At 49.5% G+C, this 21,019-nt stretch overlaps 3 protein-coding genes across 4 annotated transcripts in view; 2 read left to right on the top strand and 1 right to left on the bottom strand.

Annotated features, from left to right (window-relative positions):
• Positions 1-1,348: 1,348 nt before the first annotated feature.
• Positions 1,349-5,319, bottom strand: LOC125427002 (JNK1/MAPK8 associated membrane protein). The gene is made up of 3 exons (XM_048485958.1): positions 4,926-5,319; positions 2,477-2,565; positions 1,349-1,507 (listed from the first exon to the last, which is right to left on the bottom strand). Exons 1-3 carry the CDS (start codon positions 4,927-4,929, stop codon positions 1,349-1,351), a joined length of 252 nt encoding a protein of 83 aa, XP_048341915.1. The 5' UTR covers positions 4,930-5,319.
• A 1,451-nt stretch (positions 5,320-6,770) lies between these two features.
• L3HYPDH (trans-L-3-hydroxyproline dehydratase) lies at positions 6,771-18,525 on the top strand. Of its 2 annotated transcripts, XM_048486681.1 has the most exons (5): positions 6,775-7,375; positions 12,436-12,605; positions 13,959-14,081; positions 15,423-15,560; positions 17,584-18,522. In XM_048486681.1, exons 1-5 carry the CDS (start codon positions 6,856-6,858, stop codon positions 17,707-17,709), a joined length of 1,077 nt encoding a protein of 358 aa, XP_048342638.1. In that variant the 5' UTR covers positions 6,775-6,855; the 3' UTR covers positions 17,710-18,522. The 2 variants fall into 2 exon arrangements, with proteins under 2 accessions (XP_048342640.1, XP_048342638.1); XM_048486683.1 differs by lacking the exon at positions 15,423-15,560 and having other exon boundaries at positions 6,771-7,375; positions 17,584-18,525.
• LOC125426408 (JNK1/MAPK8-associated membrane protein-like) overlaps positions 18,260-21,019 on the top strand; it is a 10,198-nt gene continuing 7,438 nt past the window's right edge. Inside the window, exon 1 of the mRNA XM_048484665.1 lies at positions 18,260-18,444. Within this exon, the coding sequence (XP_048340622.1) occupies positions 18,260-18,444 (185 nt within the window). The remainder of the gene's footprint in view (positions 18,445-21,019) is intronic.

The raw sequence follows: 21,019 nt of genomic DNA, 5'->3' as shown, positions 1-21,019 counted from the left end.
CCCCCCCCCCCACCCCCCCCCCCCCCCACCCCCCCCCCCCCCCACCCCCCCCCCCCCCCACCCCCCCCCCCCCCCACCCCCCCCCCCCCCCACCCCCCCCCCCCCCCACCCCCCCCCCCCCCCACCCCCCCCCCCCCCCACCCCCCCCCCCCCCCACCCCCCCCCCCCCCCACCCCCCCCCCCCCCCACCCCCCCCCCCCCCCACCCCCCCCCCCCCCCACCCCCCCCCCCCCCCACCCCCCCCCCCCCCCACCCCCCCCCCCCCCCACCCCCCCCCCCCCCCACCCCCCCCCCCCCCCACCCCCCCCCCCCCCCACCCCCCCCCCCCCCCACCCCCCCCCCCCCCCACCCCCCCCCCCCCCCACCCCCCCCCCCCCCCACCCCCCCCCCCCCCCACCCCCCCCCCCCCCCACCCCCCCCCCCCCCCACCCCCCCCCCCCCCCACCCCCCCCCCCCCCCACCCCCCCCCCCCCCCACCCCCCCCCCCCCCCACCCCCCCCCCCCCCCACCCCCCCCCCCCCCCACCCCCCCCCCCCCCCACCCCCCCCCCCCCCCACCCCCCCCCCCCCCCACCCCCCCCCCCCCCCACCCCCCCCCCCCCCCACCCCCCCCCCCCCCCACCCCCCCCCCCCCCCACCCCCCCCCCCCCCCACCCCCCCCCCCCCCCACCCCCCCCCCCCCCCACCCCCCCCCCCCCCCACCCCCCCCCCCCCCCACCCCCCCCCCCCCCCACCCCCCCCCCCCCCCACCCCCCCCCCCCCCCACCCCCCCCCCCCCCCACCCCCCCCCCCCCCCACCCCCCCCCCCCCCCACCCCCCCCCCCCCCCACCCCCCCCCCCCCCCACCCCCCCCCCCCCCCACCCCCCCCCCCCCCCACCCCCCCCCCCCCCCACCCCCCCCCCCCCCCACCCCCCCCCCCCCCCACCCCCCCCCCCCCCCACCCCCCCCCCCCCCCACCCCCCCCCCCCCCCAACCCCCCCGCCCCCCACCCCCCCCCCCCCCCACCCCCCCCCCCCCCCACCCCCCCCCCCCCACACCCCCCCCCCCCCCCAACCCCCCCCCCCCCCCCCCCCCCCCCCCCCCCCCCCCCCCCCCCTCCCCCCCCCCCCCCCCCCCCCCCCCCCCCACCCCGCCCCCCCCCCACCACCCCCCCCCCCCCCCACCCCCCGCCCCCCCCACGCCCCGCCCCCCACAACCCCCCCCCCCCCCCCACCCCCCGCCCCCCAAGCCCGGAAAACCCACAACAACCAGTTGAATCCGGCCATGAAAGCCTATGACAATACATGGAATATATAAATTACTTTCAGTCTCTTGTCGGAGGGAATGGGGATTTGATTTTAATCAGCACTCACCTTTTTTTGCCCGAATACCACTCAATGAAGAACCAATGCAAAATCAAAGGAAGCATTGCCATAAAGCCAAGATAAAGCCAGTCATAGCGTTCTGGAGATCCCTCACATGGTTGGCAGATTTTTTGGTCATCTGTTCTTTGTCCTCTGGGACATACCTAAAGGGGTTCACCGCAGATCGTTTTATACAATGCGTTTTTACTAAACATATGTGATCTAGAAATTATAAAGACTGCTAAATGTTTCTTTTTGAAAAGCAAGAATTTAGCACAAGATGCATTCATGCCACCCTTTCCATTGCTCTGTATCAGCTATCATAAATCTAAGCTTGCTCTAAGTTAACGGCATAGGCTCCACACAGCCATGAATGTTGTAACTGCCAGCGCATCAGACAAACTCAAATGGTTTTCTCTTTATTTTCTGGCCCTTCCTACTTCATAACAAGCACATGGAACCGACAGCATGAAGAGGTGGAAAGAGTGGTATTCCACTAGCAGAACCCAATCATCTACCCTTACAGAAGAGGCTATTTGAGGCCTAGATATAGCTTTGGAAGTAGCCTTGGATAAAATACCAAAGAAATATTTGGGCTTTCCTTTTAAGATTTGCTTCTGACTTGAGAAACAGGTGATGTTCCAAGAAAGAAAGAGGGGAGAATGGGACAAGAAAATATGAATGAACAAAACCCCTCAAAAGTTTACCAGCCTAGTTCTTCTAATTCTTCCATACTCTGAGACCCTTAGAATCCAGGAGAACTCTAGGTTTGAAAAAACTGCGACAGACCACAGCTTAGTCCTATAAGAATGGGCTCAGGAAATACTCAGCGCCCCTCCCCCCCAATTAAGAAATCAACTACTTACATACAGTAGACTATATACTACATTGCTTACTCACGACTGCCACAGCGCACTAGACTGAACGCTACATGCAAAGCATGCTGGAAAATGTGCTTTTAACATATCCTCATTCACAGGAGGCATCAGCTTCTGATCCACTACAATTGTCCCCAGTTGGCCATGCAAGATAAGTTTCCCATAAATCTCTGTTTAGAGCCCATGGGATTCTTCTCATGCCAAAATATTACCCTAGGTCTATTTCATATATTCAATAGGTTTTCATATACTTACCCCACAGTCTCCAGGGATTTCTGTCCCATTCACGATTTTGAATGTTCTCCCACAATAAAGTCCAAGGCAGGCTTGTTGAATTTCGACAGCTTCCACAAAATACAAAAAAGGCCAGAATTAAAGTTACCCACAGATACACAGGGTAACTTTAATTTAAACATTTACAAATACCAAATTTTAACATTTTGATTTAGCTGGGTTGAACAGCACCTAAATGTTTGGCCTCCCAGCCATATGATGGCCCATACTCAACCTCTCCATAACAAACATCCCTGCAACAACTATTCAGCGTTTAAAGGGGCCAAGGAAGAAATATGGACTATAAGTGACTACAGAAGGGGTGTACAACTCAGTCCCACCAAATGTTCATGGCCTACAATTCCCACAGGGGAACTGTAGTCCATGAACATCTGGAGGGACAGGTACCCACCCCTGGACTGCAGTCAGAAATAAGAAGCACCACATTACCTAGATTGAACAACAACAACAACAACAACAAAAAGACAGGGAGAATAAGAAGAGTGCCTCTATGACTCGCAAATAAACAGGAGCCTAGGGACAGACTTAACAACCAAGAAAAGCAAAAAGCCCAAAACTGAAGAAAGGCTTCCACTTGCCTGTCATTCCTCACAAATCTAGTGCAAAGATGACACCATCTAAGAAGCCCCAGAGAGCACTCTCAAAACACAAGAACACACGGAACTGCTGGTTCTGGAGGGTTTTCTGGGCTGTGTGGCCGTGGTCTGGTAGATTTTGTTCCTAACGTTTCGCCTGCATCTGTGGCTGGCATCTTTGTATCACAGAGAAAAGTCTGTTTCTGTGAGAAACAGAGAAAAGTATCACAGAGAAAAGTCTGTTTCTCATAGATTTTTTTATCACAGAGAAAAGTCTGTTTCTCACAGAAACAGACTTTTTTCTGTGATACACCTCTGAAGATGCCAGCCACAGATGCAGGCGAAACATTAGGAACAAAATCCACCAGACCACGGCCACACAGCCCGGAAAACCCACAATAACCAGTTGAATCCGGCCGGGAAAGCCTTCGACAATACACGGGACTGCCTTCTACCCAATCTCTATCAAGGTTGCAGTCTCCTAAGATGGCCAGAGGTGTTTCACAGCACCTGTTCCTTGTTTATGCTAGAGATGCTAGGGGTTGGGTCTGGGACCTTGGGCATACCAAGCAGAGACTCTGCCATGCAGACACAGCCCCTCCACACAACCGTGGCTGGCAACACTATTGCTGGGGGTGGGGGGGGAGGGAGAAAGTACACTGGCCCTTTTGCTAACTGCAATAAACAAACCACAACTGGGCACCAGAGCCAATATCATACCCACCCCTGCCATGATAGTGGGGAGGTGGTGATCTTCAGTGGGGTACAATGCCATAGACTCCACCCTCCAAAGCAGCCCTTTTCTCCAGGAGAACTGATCTCTGCAGCCTTGGATAATCAGCTGTCATTCCGGGAGATCTCCAGGCCCCAGCTGGAGAGTCAACCATCTTGAAAGTGAGGCAGGTTGCTCAAAGGCTAACAGGTCAAGCAAGCAGCTGTATGGTTAATGGTATTAATGTACCCATGTTGCTAGTATTCAATATACGTACACTTAAACAATCATAAACAAGTTTTTTATACTGTGTAACATAAAAAAATCTACACAAACTATTTACAGTGTGATAATTGACACCAAGAAACATAAACCAAGTAGTCCCTTTACTAAGATCTCACAACAGCAGAGGCGAATCTACTGGAGATCCCTGGCCCCTTGATGACGCGGCTGGCCTCCACACGGGCCAGGGCCTTCACAGCCCTGGCACCGGCCTGGTGGAACACATTACCACCAGCTATTCGGGCCCTGCGGGACCTTGGAGAGTTCCGCAGGGCCTGTAAAACCGAATTATTCCACCGGGCCTTTGGAGAGTCCAGCCGCCGATAATGCCCCGCCCCCCCCTGCTAGTAGGGTCCCCTAACATCATTGGGACCCCTCCTCATTTTTGGAAGAGGGTGGTATATGGGTCTCGCGGGCCCTATTGTAGAATGTACCTGTTTTAAGATTTTTATGTTTTTTGTATGATTTTATGTTGTTCACCGCCCTGAGCCCTCCGGGGATAGGGCGGTATAGCAAGTTTAATAAATAATAATAATAAAATAACAACAAATAAATATTGAACAATGTCCACACTGAATATTAGATTCATAGGCACATTAATATGACAGAATCTATGCTATGGGATTGAGTTTGCTGTGCAAAGATGCCATTTTCTCCTGCTATGGCCAGAAGGTCAGCTGTCATTCCGGGAGATCTCCAGCCCCCACCTGGAGGATGGCAACTAATGAAAGCGCCACCCCCTTCTCTCTGGGCTTCACCACAGCCAGCCCAACCGCTCTCAGAGCCGGCCCCGAATGAAGCAAGCGGCTGACTAGCGACAAAGACCCTCCGACAAGCTCACCCATCCTGTCCCAGCCGCCGCCGCCGGCCGCCACAGTTATAAAGGCATCCTCCGGATCTTTCGTTAAACCGCAACAAAGGTCCGGGGCGCTTCCTGTTGCGTCACTTCCGTTCGGGTTCGACTCCCGCTCTTTTGATTGGTCCGTCCCTTGCACGTGATTGTGCCCTAGCTTGGGTTTTCACCGTTCCAAATAAACCGGCTTGGCCTTTATGGCGGTTAAGGATGTCGAAAATATTAAAGCGACCCCTTTTATCCACCTCACGGACAGCCCTTAAATAGCCGCTTGCCGCCTTCGCAATCTTCGAGGTTTTCGTCACGAGAAGGGTTTCTTTGACTGAAGTCTGTTTGCCATTGGCGGAAAATCCGAGCGAGCGATCTTATTGGGCGAGACTTGCTGAGGAAAGGGGAGGGGCCTGTCTGTCACGCGTTTCCCCTTTCTTGTTATTATTCTTCCCATTGACAAAGGGGACAAAAGTTTGTCACGCAGATTAAACTTCCGGTACCGATTGGCCCTTCTTAAACTGCAATCTGTATAGATAAGGAATCCATTGGCCCTTTGAGGAGTTCCTTCTGTCTACTTTGCATTGGAAGTTCTCCCCTCCTTTCCCCTTACAATTCATTCCCCCTTTTGGAGATTGCTTATTGAGGCGCCCTATTGGGGGATTTTTTAATTTTAACTGGAAACTAATATTGCTGTCCGCCGCCTATAAAGCGAATTATAAATCAATATAAATAAATAAAAAGTTAGGAGTCCCCTACAAGCCCAACTGCCTAGAAGCAAATAAGTTTTGCTCCCTCCGCTCATTTGTGCTCCCTGACTCCACAACGAGGGCGCCAGCTCCATGTGCGGCCACGCCGTCCTCTGCATGCCTTAGATTAAGTTCGATGTCTTCAATGAAGGATGGGATGACATGTGGAGCGTTGCTTGCCAGCTGCGATGTATGAATGTCTTCCAAACAGATGAGGCAGCAGTGGGGTAGTGGTTAAGAGCAGGTGCACTCTAATCTGGAGGAACCCCTCTGCTGCCTTGAGCTGTGGAAGCTTATCTGGGGAATTCAGATTAGTTTGTGCACTCTAACACATGCCAGCTGGGTGACCTTGGAATAGTCACAGTTCTTCCAAGCTCTCTCAGCCCCACCTATCTCAAAAGTTGTTTGTTGGGGGGGGGGGGGGGGGGGGGGGAGGGGAAGGAGTTTGTAAGCCCCTTTGAGTCTCCTATAGGAGAGAAAGGGGAGGGGGTATAAATCCAACTCTTCTTGCCTCGAGACATTTTCAGCGCAGTTATCATTCCCTTGGAGAGTCAGAGCCAAGTTACACTTGGAACAGTGGAAGAATACGCTGTCCTTGGCATGTCTTTGATGAAATGTCTTCGCAAGGCCCGATGTGAGCGCCCACGCTTGATATGCTGATGACCTCCACGCAGATTGGGCAGCCTTGTCTTGAGACATTTTCCCCTTGGAACAGTGGAAGAATTCTTCTTTGGGGCCAATCCTACAAGCCCCACACTTCTCACAATGGTAGTTTTTTGTCTGTGTCAAACAAATGGCAAAGACTGCAGTAACCTTCCCCAAAAAACATTCTGGCAGTCCACTCAACTCTGCCGAGCCTGCTGGTCTTTCCCATATTTCGCACATCGAATCCGCTGACCGGAAGTGTCGTGTAGACGGCCCTGGCTTCCCTATCTCTACGCTGGGCTGCCCATTCCCCCCCCCCCCGCCCTCCATCGCACGCCTGTGCTTCCCCGACCAATCAGGTCGAGCTCCGGTCTGGCCAATCGTGGTCCACACACGCCCGTGCTTCCTCGACCAATCACGACGAGAGAGTGCTCCGGTCTGGCCAATCGCCGGCCAGCAAGCGGGGCTGGGGCTCTCAGCGGACCAGCCTCGGGAGAGTTCCGTTACGGTCGTTGGCGAGGGACCGTTGAGCCAGGATGGCCGCGCGCGCTGATTGGCTGCCTCCGCGCGCTCCGGACGGCCCGGTCATCCGCACGGTGGAGATGCACGCGGGCGGGGAGCCGCTGCGGGTGGTGCTGCCGGGTGGAGTGCCGGGCCTGGAGCCGGAGGGCGGCCTGTCGGTGCTGGCGCTGCGCCGCCGCCTGCTGGCCTCGCCCGAGTTGGACAGGCTACGGCGGCTGCTGATGCACGAGCCGCGGGGCCACCGCGACATGTACGGGGCGCTGCTGGTGCGTGACGCGTCGCTCGAGGCGGCCGCCGGCGCCCTCTTCGTCCACAACGAGGGCGCCAGCTCCATGTGCGGCCACGCCGTCCTCTGCCTCGGCCGCCTGGCCCTCGACTACGGCCTCTGCCCGCCGCGCCCCACCGGCAGTGGGGAGGCCCCTGTCATCCTGCGCTGTCCCTGCGGGCCCGTCGTCGCCATGGTTCCCTGGGACGGGCAGCGCAGCGGCAGCCGCGTCCGCTTCCACAGCGTGCCCGCTTTCGTCTCCGTCACAAGTAGGCACCTGACTAGCACCCCTGCGAGGTAGACCGTAGAAGAGTTAAAGGCGGCAGGAAAAGAGGGAAGGCCCAACGTGAGTTGAACTGACTCCGTCAAGGAAGCCACGGGCCTCTACAAGGCCTGAGTGAGGTCGTTTTGGAAGGACATTGATTCATAGGGGTCGCCCTGAGTCGGAAGTGACTTGTCGACTCTTAACACACAAACACACATAAGGTTACCTGGGCAGAGAGAGAGAGAAGGTAGGGTTGCCAACTCTTATAAAATTCCAGGAGATTTGGCTGTGGAACTGGGGAAAGCAGGGAAGGGACCTTCATGTGGTTCAATGCCACAGAGTCCACCCTGCAAAGTAGCCATTTTCTCCAGGGACCTGATCTTGGTTGTCTGGAGATAAGCTGTAATGCTTGGGGAGCTCCAGGCACCACCTGGAGGTTGGCAGTCTAAAAGAGTGGGGCTTGACCAAGGTCATCTTTGGAGTTAACAGCAAAGGCTGGAGAACTGAGATGAGAAACCTGGTTCAAATCTTGGGCTTTGGAATAAGTACAGTAAACTGCTTATTCTACTTCAGATGTTCTTCTGTGTAAAGATGCTCCCTGCAAACAGAAAGCTAGCACCTTAGGGAGGAGGAAGAAGAAGAAGAGTTCGGCTTTATATTCTGCTTTTCTTACATATAAGGAGTCTTAAAGTAGCTTACAAGCCCCCTCCCTTCCTCTCCCCACAACAGGTAAGTGGAGCTGAGAGAGTTCAGAGAGAACTGTGATTAAAAGGCTTCATGTGCAGGAGCAGGGAAACAAATCCAATTCACCAGATAAGAGTCTGCTGCTCATATGGAGGAGTGGGGAGTCAAACCCGGTTTTCAGAATCCATCGCTCTTAACCACTGCACCAGGCTGAGTTCCACCTTCATTAGTGCTAGCCAGATTTCTGTGTTCCTTGACACGGTAGGTGGGGCTGAGAGTTCAGAGAGAACTGTGAACTAGCCCAAGGTCACTCAGCAGGAATGGCAGGGCGGGAAAACAAATCCAATTCTCCAGATTAGAATCTGCTGCTCTTAACCACTGCACAGTGCTGGCACCCAAGGTCACCTTCCCTACTGTGCTTGCTGAGTTAGTTTTCTGCATGTCTGGGGTAAGGTAAGAATGTGCTAACAGAAAGGGATGTTCCGTGTCAGGCTACAAGCAATGAATCCCCTTCACATTAAAGTTTTAAAAAAAGTTGCCTGCAAATGGAGCCAACCTGGTGTCGTGGGTATGATTGGGACCTGGGAGACCAAAGTTTCAAATCCCACTTTTCCATGGAAGCTTGCTGTGTGACCTTGGGCCAGTCACACTCTCAGCCTGGCCTCCCTCACAGGGTTGTTGTGAGGGTAAACAGGAGGAGAGGAGAAAGATGTAAGCAGCTTTGGATCTGTGGGGAAAGGAAAGGGATAAATGAAGTACATCTATAAGAGTGAAAATGAGTACATCCCCATGACTTTTCGTGTTGGTTTTCTACTTTTCCTGCAGGCTGTGTTTGATAGTAAGTTAGAAAAGAATGGACACGGAGCCGTCACCAGCTTTCGCTTCCATCAAAAGCTAAGCAATAATAGCCCAGCACTTCTTTCCCACTTGAGAGCTGCTTGGCACAGTTTCAGGGATATCTTGTACAACATGGGGGAGCATGGAAGTTGAACGAGGCATACCTTTCTCCCCTCTTGCCTTTCCTGCATACTAGTGGCTCCCTTCACTTCTCCCCTGGGGCTTATGGAACATGGCTGCTCACCAGGCCTTCACTTTGGTCATTTCCACAGGATGTGTGCTTACTACCGTCACTTCCATGAATTAAACCACCTGCTATAGCTTTGTCCACAGCTCACTAGTCTCCTATGCTGCGTGTTTGTGATGACTGCTAGAGACATAATGTTTCTGGGGGTTTTTTTGTGGCAGAGCCCAAAGCGGGGATCCCCAACCATTTTATTTTATTCAACATATACCCTGTCCTTCCCCATCAGGAAAGCCTCGGGCACCGTCAGAGCTCTGGCACAATGCGATATACTCTTTTCAACGTAAAGAAGCAAGGAGATGTGTAGATAAATCCATGTCATCTTCTTAGACCCTCTTTCTGCTCGAATGTTCCGCCTAGTGCCTGCCTCCTCGCTCCTCTCACTGCATTTTAAAATGTTATTTCAGCTCAACTTGTGGCTAAACCATTATAATTTGCACTGGTAAAGTTGGCAATTTGATAAAATAGCACTTGTATTGTCCTGGATGGATGTTAGTAAGACTTTTTGTAAAGTTGCATCATCCATTTTCTTTTCTCCGGCAGGAATGGGGAAAAAAATGGCAGCCACAATTTTACAAAAAAGCCCAATTTTGCTAACACCCGTCTGGGATTATAAATGCTATTTTATCGAAGTGCTAAGTTTAACAGTGCAGATAATAATGGTTTAGACTCAAGCAGCACTGAAATAACATTTTTAAACTCTGCAAGAGAATCTGCGGCTCATTCCGCACATGCAGAATAATGCACTTTCAAACTGCTTTCAGTTCTCTTTGAAGCTGTGTGGAATAGCAAAATCCACTTGCAAACAATTGTGAAAGTGGTTTGAAAAAGCATTATTTTGCGTGTGCGGAAGGGGCCTGCATTTCTTTCAAAAGTGGAATCACACTCCAGTGACTTCTGCCAGAGAGCGCAGGACCACACTTTATTCTTTATGTTGAAAGAATGGCTGACATCAGAGATGGAACCAGCCACAAAATGTTTGCCACCACTTACCGTCAGTCACACAGTGAAGATCTTTGTCCTGTGGCAGCTACTGCTGGAAGTGGAGCCAACTACAGAATGGCTGATTCGGGGTGTCCAAGCAAATCACAACATTTCAGGGAATGAGGTCTTCATAGCTCTGCCTTGGTGTGTGGTGGAGTCTCCTTCTTTGGAGGTTTTTAAACAGAGGCTGGATGGCCAACTGTCAGGAGTGCTTTGATGATGTGTTCCTGCATTGCAGGGGGTTGCACTTGATGGCTGTTGGGGGTCTCTTCCAACTCTGTAATAGTAAATCTGAAACATTTCAGGTAGAAGCTCCGATTGAAGGAATGCCATTTTAAATGGACATTTTGTTTAGAAATAAGTAATACACCCCCATGAAGATCCTTGTCCTGTGATGGCACCAGAAACAAGTCTTAAAAATCTGTACAACTAATCAGATTTTCAGTGGCCCGTCAGAAGCCCTGCTGAGCAAAAGCCCTCTGACCCTGCCCACTCAGCTGCTGCTATGATGCCCAAGGGAACCAGGTTGGGGATCCCGGTCTTGCCTTCCTCTGCTTTGTTTGGAGTGTGCATGTTAAAATATATTTAACTAATTCCTTAACACCCTTACTAAGCCAAGGATCCTTTGATGGGAAGCCATGACAGTTAACATGGTATACAGGTGATACCCTGTTTCCCCGAATATAAGACATCCCCGAAAAATAAGACATAGTAGAGGTTTTGCTGAAGTGCGAAATATAAGGCATCCCCCGAAAGTAAGACATAGCAAAGTTTTTGTTTGGAAGCATGCCCGACAAACAGAACACAGAAAAATAAGACATCCCCTGAAAATAAGACATAGCGCACCTTTGGGAGCAAAAATTAATATAAGACACTGTCTTATATTCGGGGAAACACGGTATGTTGTTCCTGTCTGCTTCCTTATCAGGAAGAACTGAGGGTTATCTAAATTGTGGTGGAATGTGCTTCCTTTCTCTTTTTCTGACTCACCTAGGTTGATGAGGATTGACTAATACTGCTCAAGCTGTTACTCTGCCTCTTGGAAGGAATGTCTCTCTGTGCTACATCACCTCTAACAACTGGTCCAGTGAGTTGTGCATTGTGTTAGATGCATGTCGACTTCCATCTGAGCCGAACAGGCTGTGGTCAAGAGTTCTTGAGTGTTAGGATGGTAGAGTGTCCTCAGGCTTGGCTTAGCCAGAGGAAGAATTTGTATTACTCTATTTTACCTCCCTGTTATTTTAGCTCATCCTTTAATGTCTTCTGAAGATTGAACTGAGAAGAAAGTCAGAACTAATGGTCTCAGTCAGAATGGTTAAATCTTAAAGGAAATGTTTCTTTGAATATCATGTAGCCAGATTCTTTTTCCCCCCACACAACATGGGTTCGGTCTAAACTCAACAGCCTTAAACATATTCCTCCTTTTCAGCTTCAGGCTACAGAGCTAAGAGCAACTTGGGGAGGGCATAATTTATATTGTGGAAAAAGCTCACAAGATATGGTTCAAATCCGTCACACTCAGTTCTGTTTCCCTACAAAGATTACTATATCCATGCAGTTCCTTTGAAGGTAAAAGAGGGAGAATGCAGAAATCAATCCTCATGTCCTGCCTAATTTGCTTCAAGTGGAACTAGGGTTATTCAGAGCCACCGTTATACCCACGTCATCTCCCACATCACGTCATGCCACCCCACCCCTGACTACTAGTTCCCAAGGGGGATGGCACCCCTTGAGTCTCACAGTCCAGAGAAAAAGAAACTGCCCCCCCCCCCCCGGGTCAAAACAGCCTATCATCCACACTACTGACAGAACTACGACAGCAGGTGTCTCTAATGAGCTGAGAAGGCCTGAGAAGCAAAGCGGAAAAACATAAGCACCGCAGGGAGGGGGTATGAGAAGGGAAGGATTCCCACATCTGAGGCAGAAGACAATGGCAGGATCAAACGTAGGCTGATCGTGGTGTATAGATATCAGCCTGTGACTTCTCAGGTATATCCAGCACATTTGGTGGTGATATGTGAGAAAAGCAATTTTTGCAAGGGGGGGCGGGGGGCATTTGTTTGTTTGTGCCCATTCTTAGTTCCCAGAGTACTTTGCAAAGTGTCATCAGCTCCACCCAAAAGAGAAACAGATCCACAGATAAGAGTATTCAGCTAATTTTTAAAAATTATTTATTTATTTTAGAGTTAGATTTTTAGACCGCTCTCCCCTGAAGGGCTAAATGGGTATCAGCCGACTCTGGAGCAAATCACCTGTGAGTAACATGAGAAAATAACACAGTAACTTCATTTTTCTGTCTTTTGCTGCATTCTCAGACCTGCCGGTTGATGTACCTGGCTATGGAAAAGTGATGGTTGATGTTGCATATGGGGGCGCTTTTTATGCCTTCCTCAGTGCTGAAACGCTGAACCTTGATGTATGTTCCTCGAAACTTAGGGATCTTGTGGATGCAGCATCTGCAGTAACTGAAGCGGTGAAGGCCCAGGTACTGTCAGACTTGTCTGTACTGTATAGTCTAATCAACATTCGTAGCTTTTCATAAAAGCGTGCAAACTGCTAGTCTTTTTCATTTCCATTTTGTATCATTTGTGGTTTCAATGGTCTGTTTTAAAAAAACACTTTATCTGCCAGATCACCTGGAGGGAGGTGATTGCAATTAGCTGTTTACAAGGCTACACAATTATACAAACCGAGTTAGTATCCAGTAGAGAAGTTGACTGGGTGACCTTCTATCGCTTGACATATCAATATGTATGGTTTGTGGACTGCTAATTGTAATGCTGTTGCATCAAGCCAGTAGTGTCAAACAGAGGTAAAATTGGACAAGCATGTCTCAGTTGGAGATTTTTATAGTAATCCACTCTGAATGGGTGTCAAGGTGTTTTGCTTTTCTTGTAATTTGTGCGTCAGAGCAACTGTGAGTGGCGACCAGGTAATGGATGCTACAGAGTGACAGAGGAAACCCAGGAAACACTCAGTGACTGAAAAATAATTGTGATCATGGCTGCCTTGTCTTCTCTTCCAGTTTCCTAAAGGGAAGGGTGGGGGGAGAGGATTGCTTGAAACAAAGACCACCAGAGCCCTGGCATTTGTACATGCTCCTCGGTTTATTCCAGGCTAATTGGTGTTGAATTGGCCCTAACAAGTCATTAGCTGCCCAGTGGCAGGGCAAAGTGATTGAACTTTGAATGCTAGCTCTTGAGGGAATTCTATATTTCCGTTTGTCTTTTTTCTCTTGTAAGTACATCCAAATATGATCTGTCTTGTCCAAGGCTTTCACAGCAGGAATCAACTAGCTGTTGTGGGTTTTCTGGTTTGTGTGTGGCCGTGGCATCTTCAGAGGAATGTCATGGTAAGATGTGTCACGGAGAGAAATCCATCTTTCTGTGACATGCCTCAGAAGATGCCAGCCATACATATGGGCGAAATGTTAGGAGTAAAAACTACCAGACCAAAGCCATGCAGCTGAGAAAACCATAACAGCCACCATTTTATACAGTTTTATATAATATAAAAATATAATGATTTATATTACAAAGGTGGCTAATTAAGGGGTAGATTTCTGATCTCCAAAGAGGCAATTTGAAACAAACAAAAAGCATTGCACAGTCTTATATTTGAACTACTTCAAGATTGTTCAGGAAACCTGATGGTTACTTTTAGTCAGCAATGTTGATCAGTTACTACTCTCTGTAGGTGTGAACTCAGCCTGTTTTCTTTATTGCAGTGTGGTGGTGTAATTGTGCAGATCTAAAAAAAGAGGGAAATGTACCACAATGGCCCATATTATTGTACGTATCTAGTTGCATTCTTAACCAAGATTTTTTTCTCTTTCTAGTTCAAAGTTTGCCATCCTTTAATTGAAGACATGAACTTCATTTATGGGACTATCCTGACAGATGGAAAGGATGCCTTCAGCGATGAGCCGACCAGCAACATTTGTGTGTTCGCAGATGCACAGGTAGGTCCCATTTCGGTCAGCACAGTAGAAGTTCTCCCTTGGTACTTTGCCATGGGGATTCCTGCAGAATAGTCAGGGAAGCAGGCTGAGTGGTACAACATCTGCTTGGCGTGCAGAAAGTCCCAGTTTCGGTCCCTGGCAGCTTTGGTTGAAAGGATCAAGTAGCAGGTGATGTGAAAGATCTCAGTCTGAGGCCCTAGATAGCTAATCTGAGTAGACAATAGTGCTCTTGATGGACTGAGAGTCTGATTCTATGTCAGGCGGCTTCACGTGTGTCTGTGTCACAACCTTAGGCTCGGTAATAACCAGAATGAACTAGTAATTGGTCGGTCTCCCTTTCTTATCCATTTGTCACAATTTTATCCCACCCTTCTCCAAGGAGGATAATGTACATGCCTACCGCTTTTATCCTTTTTTAACCTTAGAGCAATGATCCCTCAAATGGTCCCTGGGCTCACCATGGCACCTGCTAGCAGCTTTCTTTGTACCTGCCCACTGTTTTTAGAAAGTGGGCTAGTGGGGCTTGCGCCCAGCAGGACTTCTGGTTGGCTGTGCATCCTGTTAAATGGCGCTTCTGCTTTAAATGTTGAAGAGAGTTACACAGAACCTCTGTCCCCTTGAGGTTTGCTCCGCCTCCTCTGGAAGCCATGTTGTCGTGCCCACCACCCTGTGCCAGAGTTTGAAAGGTTCCTGAAGGCCAAAAATGTAGGAACTTAGAATGATTCCCAAGGAAGAGTTAGAGAGATTTGCCCAAAGTCTCCTTTCTCTTCCTTTCAGAAGAACCTGTAAATCTACAGCCGCATAGCCACATCCCCCAGTGTGATGCAGGCTCCTCACCGTTATATCTTAGTTTCCCCATCTCAACTTTTCTGAATGCTCATTCTTTCACGTGGTGGTATGTCGTACTGAAAAGCACGTTCATCTTTCCTCCTTGCACAATTACACAAAGCCGGTCTAGTTCTAAACAAAAGCATCCCAAAGTGTCTGAAATGGTATAAGCAGCAGCCGTTTGGTGCATATGAGAAACTAATTTTTCTACTGTATTGTCAAAGGCTTTCACGGCCGGAATCACTGGGGTGCTGTGTGGTTTCCGGGCTGTATGGCCGTGTTCTAGCAGCATTCTGACTTTTCGCCTGCATCTGTGGCTGGCATCTTCAGAAGATCTAAGGTTGTGACACAGCCACAGATGCAGGCGAAACATCAGAAGAGAATGCTGCTAGAACACGGCCATACAGCCCGGAAACCACACAGCACCCAAGTAATTTTTCTACTAGTTGGGACTTGCCTTTCGTGTTACATTGAAAGCCGAGACGCAGCACAATTAATCTCTTTCTGAACCAGGTGGACCGAAGCCCTACTGGGTCAGGTGTGACGGCTCGCATTGCCTTACAGTACCATAAAGGACTCATTCAGCTGAGGCAGACCCGGACTTTCCGAAGCAGCACGACTGGTTCCTTGTTCACTGGAAAAGCAGTGCAGGTGAGCTCGAACCATCACCCTTTGGGGGCCGTGAAGAAAAGTTTGGCCCTTGCATTGGTGCAAGTGATGAATGAACAGAGGGTTTTGCCTCGGGGATTGTTGAGCTGAGTGCACCGGCCCCTTAGCATCCACAGGTGAGCCAGGCCTGTCTTGGGGCAGCTGCTTGTGTCCTGGAGATGATGAGGCTGGAAACAGCTTAGATCCTCTTGGGTGCAGTAAGCAGGAAGATCTGGCTTCAGATCTCAGATCAGCTCTGGGGTTATCAAGCTGCTCTGTCAAAAAGGAGTAGCAGTGAGCTATCTCATGGGATTGTTAGGGAGGTGGTAAAAATATAGATCTCAGCCGTGTCTGTGTTCTGATCTGCAGAATGAGCCAGTTGGGATAGAAGGCTATCAGGTGATGGACATACATCCTTCTCTGGCCTAGTTAGAAAAACCAGCTCTTGATCACATGCTCCAAACATGCCACAAAAACCAGATGATCTTTCCAATTCCTTCATTTTGAATACATGAAGTTGCCTTGCTCACTCAGATCCTTGGCCTGTGAAGGTCAGTATTGTCTGCTCAGACTGGCAGCAGCTGTCCATGTTGGCAGGGGCTGATGGGAATTGTAGTCCATGAACATCTGGAACGCCATAGGTTGGCCACCCCGGTCCAGGTCTTTTTCCTCTCTTACTCCTTGCTCCTTTCAACTGGACATGCCCTGAACTGAACCTGGACTGACCCTGGATCCTTTGGCATTCCAAGTAAATGCTGTACCACTGATTGCACCAAAGCGCACAACTAACACCTCTATGCACTTAAGTACTGTGTTCCTTGGGAGTGAACCCATGTTTCAATATCAAGACACCACTGTTTATGCCACCGATGTTAGTGCACTTTTCAACCGGCTGAGTCACTGGGCTTTCTTGCAGTACCTTGTTAACAGCAGCCTCTGCGTAGCACCTTATTAAGATGCTGGCCTGCGTTAGTGCGTCACCTGGAGACTAGCTGCTACAGCCCTTCAGACACCCAAAAGCGATCTCGCTGGCCAGCCAAGTTTGCAAGGTAGATGGCCAGGCCATGGGGAATCTTCCTGGAAGAAAGTGCATCACACAACTAGCTACTCTCTCTCTCTCTCTCTCTCTCTCTCTCTCTCTCTCTCTCTCTCTCTCTCTCTCTCTCTCTCACACACACACACACCACCACCACCACCACCAGTACCAGTACCAGTACCAGTGCTACTTTTCCTGGGAGCTGGTCCTGGATTTAGTTTTTAGGGGTTTCGTTTTCAGGGATGGATTACAGTGGTTCTCGATCTTCCTAATGCCGCAACCCTTTAATACAGTTCCTTGTGTTGTGGTGACCCCCAACCATAAAATTGGTATATATAAAATATAAAAAGACCGTTTTCCGATGGTCTTAGGCGACCCCTGTGAAACGGGTCGTGACCCCCAGGTTGAGAACCACTGGATTAGAAGGTAGCTGCCATTACTGTCTCCTACTTTATGATTTTACATTTTATGTTTTTATTACTATTGATTGTTTCCTGATTGCTTACTAGACCTATATGACAATCATTAAGTGCTGTACCTTATGATTCTTGACAAATGTATTTTCTTTTATGTACACTGAGAGCATATGCACCGGAGACAAATTCCTTGTGTGTCCAATCACACTTGGCCAATAAAGATTCTATTCTATTCTATTCTATTTAGCAGCCTTAAGCTAGAGAGAAATCCTCCCCCTCTTGTATGTTGAATTTATTTATTGTTTATTTATGTATTATTGGATTTTTATACCGCCCTCCCCCGGAGGGCTCAGGTTTAGTACAGTTAGTGATTCTTTACATAGGTTTCTTTCATAATGATTCTTTCAAAGGTTTAGTACAGTAGTGATTCTTTCATATGTTCTCTGTTCCTTGCTTAACTGTATTATGTATCTCGCATAGCGGGCTGTTATTTGTCAGAACTTCTGTTGCAGTAAACTAGTTACTACTAATCTGTTTTTCCTACTTAGCATCTTTTGTTTTCTCTTTGACTCAGGAAGCTAAATGTGGCGACCACAAAGCTGTTATAGTAGAAGTCTCCGGAGAATCCTTTTATACTGGAACGTCAACCTTCACTATTGAAGAGAACGATCCCCTGAAATATGGGTTTCTTCTTAAGTGATTTTATTTTCAGCCTTTCTAGTAACCTGGATCAAACAAGTGGTCTGTTTTGCCTTAAATTTCAAATATTAATAATCTGTAGTTTGATTTCCTGGAAAGGTTTCTGCAGGGCCTTTTCTGTGCCTCATGGGAAATGAGTATAACCTGATAATTGAGCTGTAAACCTTGAAGTTTCCTGTTGATATTTCTTCTGCTATACTGTCCCCATTTGGTGGTTTCCCAGGCAACAGGAAGGCAGCTCCTGGCCAGCATGAGCCAATTGCAGGGCTCAGCAGAGATATGGGTCTGGTTGGCTCCTCCTTCCATCCCTCATTTGAGCACCCATTCTCAGCAGCCTGCAGGTAGGATGGTTGGGGCAACTTGTTCAGGAGCCTGTAGAACTGGTCTCAGTCTATTTTGCTTGAAGCTTGCAGGGGCTTTAGTGGGCTGGCAGTGCTGGCTGCCCTGCAGCTTTGGTATCATTTGGTTGGAAAACAGGCATTCTACCCCAGAAAACAGTCCCCCTGTCACGGTTGGCTGGACACACAGGAGTTTCAAGTTACAATTGGTCAATGGAAACAGGCAGTGAGTGGAGAAATCTTCCTTCCAGTCCTGGGGAAGAGCAGTTCAAGGAGTTTCAAGTTATAATTGGTCAATGGAAACAGGCAGTGAGTGGAGAAATCTTCCTTCCAGTCCTGGGGAAGAGCAGTTCAGTGCAAGTTGTACATGCCAAACAAAGATGGGTCAACTGGTTCTGGTGGGTTTTCCGGGCTGTGTGGAGGTGGTCTGGTGGATTTTGTTCCTAATGTTAGATGCAGGCGAAATTTTCCCTCTTGTATGTTGAATTTAGGTTTAGTACCAGACCACGGCCACACAGCCCGGAAAACCCACCAGAACCAGTTGAATCCGGCCGTGAGAACCTTCGACAACACAAAGATAGGTCAGTCAATCCGGTCAGGGTCCACGATACTGAGTGTCAAGGGAAGAATCCCTCACTGAACACAGCTCAAGTTCTCACACAGCAACAGCTTTGCCATTTGCCACCTTTCCTTGCGGCAGCAAAAAGAGGACTGATGGGAGTGCTCCTGGTCGCCACATCTCAAAAAGGATATTGAAGAGATAGAAAAAGTGCAGAGAAGGGCAACAAGGATGATTGAGGGACTGGAGCACCTTCCTTATGAGGAGAGGCTGCAGCGTTTGGGACTCTTTAGTTTGGAGAGGAGACGTCTGAGGGGGGATATGATTGAAGTCTATAAAATTATGCATGGGGTAGAAAATGTTGACATTTTTCTCTCTTTCTCACAATACTAGAACCAGGGGGCATCCATTGAAAATGCTGGGGGGAAGAATTAGGACTAATAAAAGGAAACACTTCTTCACACAACGTGTGATTGGTGTTTGGAATATGCTGCCACAGGAGATGGTGATGGCCACTAACCTGGATAGCTTTAAAAAGGGCTTGGACAGATTTATGGAGGAGAAGTCGATCTATGGCTACCAATCTTGATCCTCCTTGATCTGAGATTGCAAATGCCTTAGCAGACCAGGTGCTCAGGAGCAGCAGCAGCAGAAGAAGGCCACTGCTTTCACATCCTGCACGTGAGCTCCCAAAGGCACCTGGTGGGCCACTGTGAGTAGCAGAGTGCTGGACTAGATGGACTCTGGTCTCATCCAGCAGGCTCGTTCTTATGTACGTCTTCTTAACCTAACCAATGATCTGAAGGCAGGGTAGGATGTTTTGTATAAATTATGTTACGTTGATACCCAGCCCTTTGAACCTCTCCGCCTGCTATCAGAGAACAGTTCCCAAAACTGCAGTTTTGAACAAAGAATAAAATCTCTGAACACTGAAGAAGTTTTTGGATGGTTATTTTTGTTTTTGCTCTGAGGATGGGGCCTTTGCCCTTGTGCCTATCCGTGTGTAGCAGAGATTGTCATCTGTGGAATCTCATATCCTAATGTCTCACTTGGGAAGGGCCGAGCGGCAACAATTTTTATATTTTGCAACTGGCGTACTAACAGAAATTCCTGCATCCATTCTGAATTATTGGTGCTCTAAATTATTGTGCTGCTTTACAGCACAAAGTTCGTCATCAAACAGTTCTCTTGGGTTTGAATTCCCGCTTCGTGGATTTCTCTGCCTTCCATCAGCTGTGAAATTTTGTCGCTTATTTTACTGCAGTTTTTTTAGTTAAAGCTATTGTTTGCTTTCAATTATATATTAATTATATTTTCCTGTACTGTAATACTTCATTAGCCAAATTTTTACTTGTTATATCGTAAGAATTTTATACAAGGTGATCTTGACGTCTCATAATAAAATCTAAACATTATAAACAGATCTTGTCCCAAAATGCTCCTTCGTGTCATCTGGCACCTTCGAAGGCTTTAGACGCTAAAGTTTTTGAAATGTTAGTCTAGTACAGACTAGTACCTGCTTGTCTCATGTATGCAACAGTATGTTGTTAATTTTCAGGAAATCTGTTTCACTCAGTCAGCTCTGAAATGCCAGAGAAGGGGGCGTAAATTACAGCTTTGGATGCTATTTAGGACAGTGATGGCGAACCTTTTCGAGACTGAGTGCCCAAACTGCAACCCAGAACCTACTTATTTATCGCAAAGTGCCAACACGGCAATTTAACCTGAATACTGAGGTTTTAGTTGTTTGGAAAGGCACACGTTTTGTTTGTTCAACCCTTCGAGCAGCCGCCGCCGCCAGCCCACTTCAGCCTCCAGCAGGTCCTGCGTGCACCCACAGCTCTGCCCTGCGCTGCTCCAGCATTTCCACCCCTCTGCCTCTGCCCCCCCTCAGGCAGCAGCCACCCGGAGCACAGGCACCAGGCCCACCAGCAAAGTCTTTCCTGCTTGCCGCGGTGTGCGCATGTTGTGCCCAGCAGCCCAGGCCAGCCTAGATGTGTGTGTGTGGTGATTTTCCGGGGGCCCCCCCATGACAAACTCTGTGCACATGTGCCCACAGAGTGGGCTCTGAGTGCCACATCTGGCACGCGTGCCATAGAATCGCCACCACTGGAGTAAGATATGGCTGCATCATGAGTTAGAGCAGAGTTCCCCAACGTCCTGCTTGTGGATGTCATGGCCCCGATTAGTATTCTCATTAGTGCCCATTGAGATGTTCCAAAAATGGGTAGAGGCCACTGTAAGGCAGGGCTTGCCTTCATTTAAGGGAGGATGAAAACAACTAGCCAGCAACTGGGCATTCTCTAGCTGGAGTGTGGCTTGTTTCTTCAGGATTTCCATCTTCCTAAGTGTGAGGAGGGAGGTATTCCATCTGCTTCAGCTTCCTGCCAAAGCTGTTGGGGGAGCACTCACCC

The sequence above is a fragment of the Sphaerodactylus townsendi genome, linkage group LG02 (genome assembly GCF_021028975.2).
Source record: "Sphaerodactylus townsendi isolate TG3544 linkage group LG02, MPM_Stown_v2.3, whole genome shotgun sequence".
NCBI classification, from domain to species: Eukaryota; Metazoa; Chordata; class Lepidosauria; order Squamata; family Sphaerodactylidae; genus Sphaerodactylus; species Sphaerodactylus townsendi.
Note: the sequence above shows the minus strand (reverse complement) of the source record. Positions and strands in the feature narration are given on the sequence as shown.

Coding starts and splice junctions, on each gene's coding strand:
- LOC125427002 (XM_048485958.1), bottom strand. Junction 1,508..2,476: donor AAATCCCTGGAGACTGTGGG/GTAAGTATATGA, acceptor GAACCCCTTTAG/GTATGTCCCAGAGGACAAAG.
- L3HYPDH (XM_048486681.1), top strand. CDS start 6,856: ATGGCCGCGCGCGCTGATTGGCTGCCTCCGCGCGCTCCGGACGGCCCG. Junction 7,376..12,435: donor CGCTTTCGTCTCCGTCACAA/GTAGGCACCTGA, acceptor CTGCATTCTCAG/ACCTGCCGGTTGATGTACCT. Junction 12,606..13,958: donor CTGAAGCGGTGAAGGCCCAG/GTACTGTCAGAC, acceptor TTCTCTTTCTAG/TTCAAAGTTTGCCATCCTTT.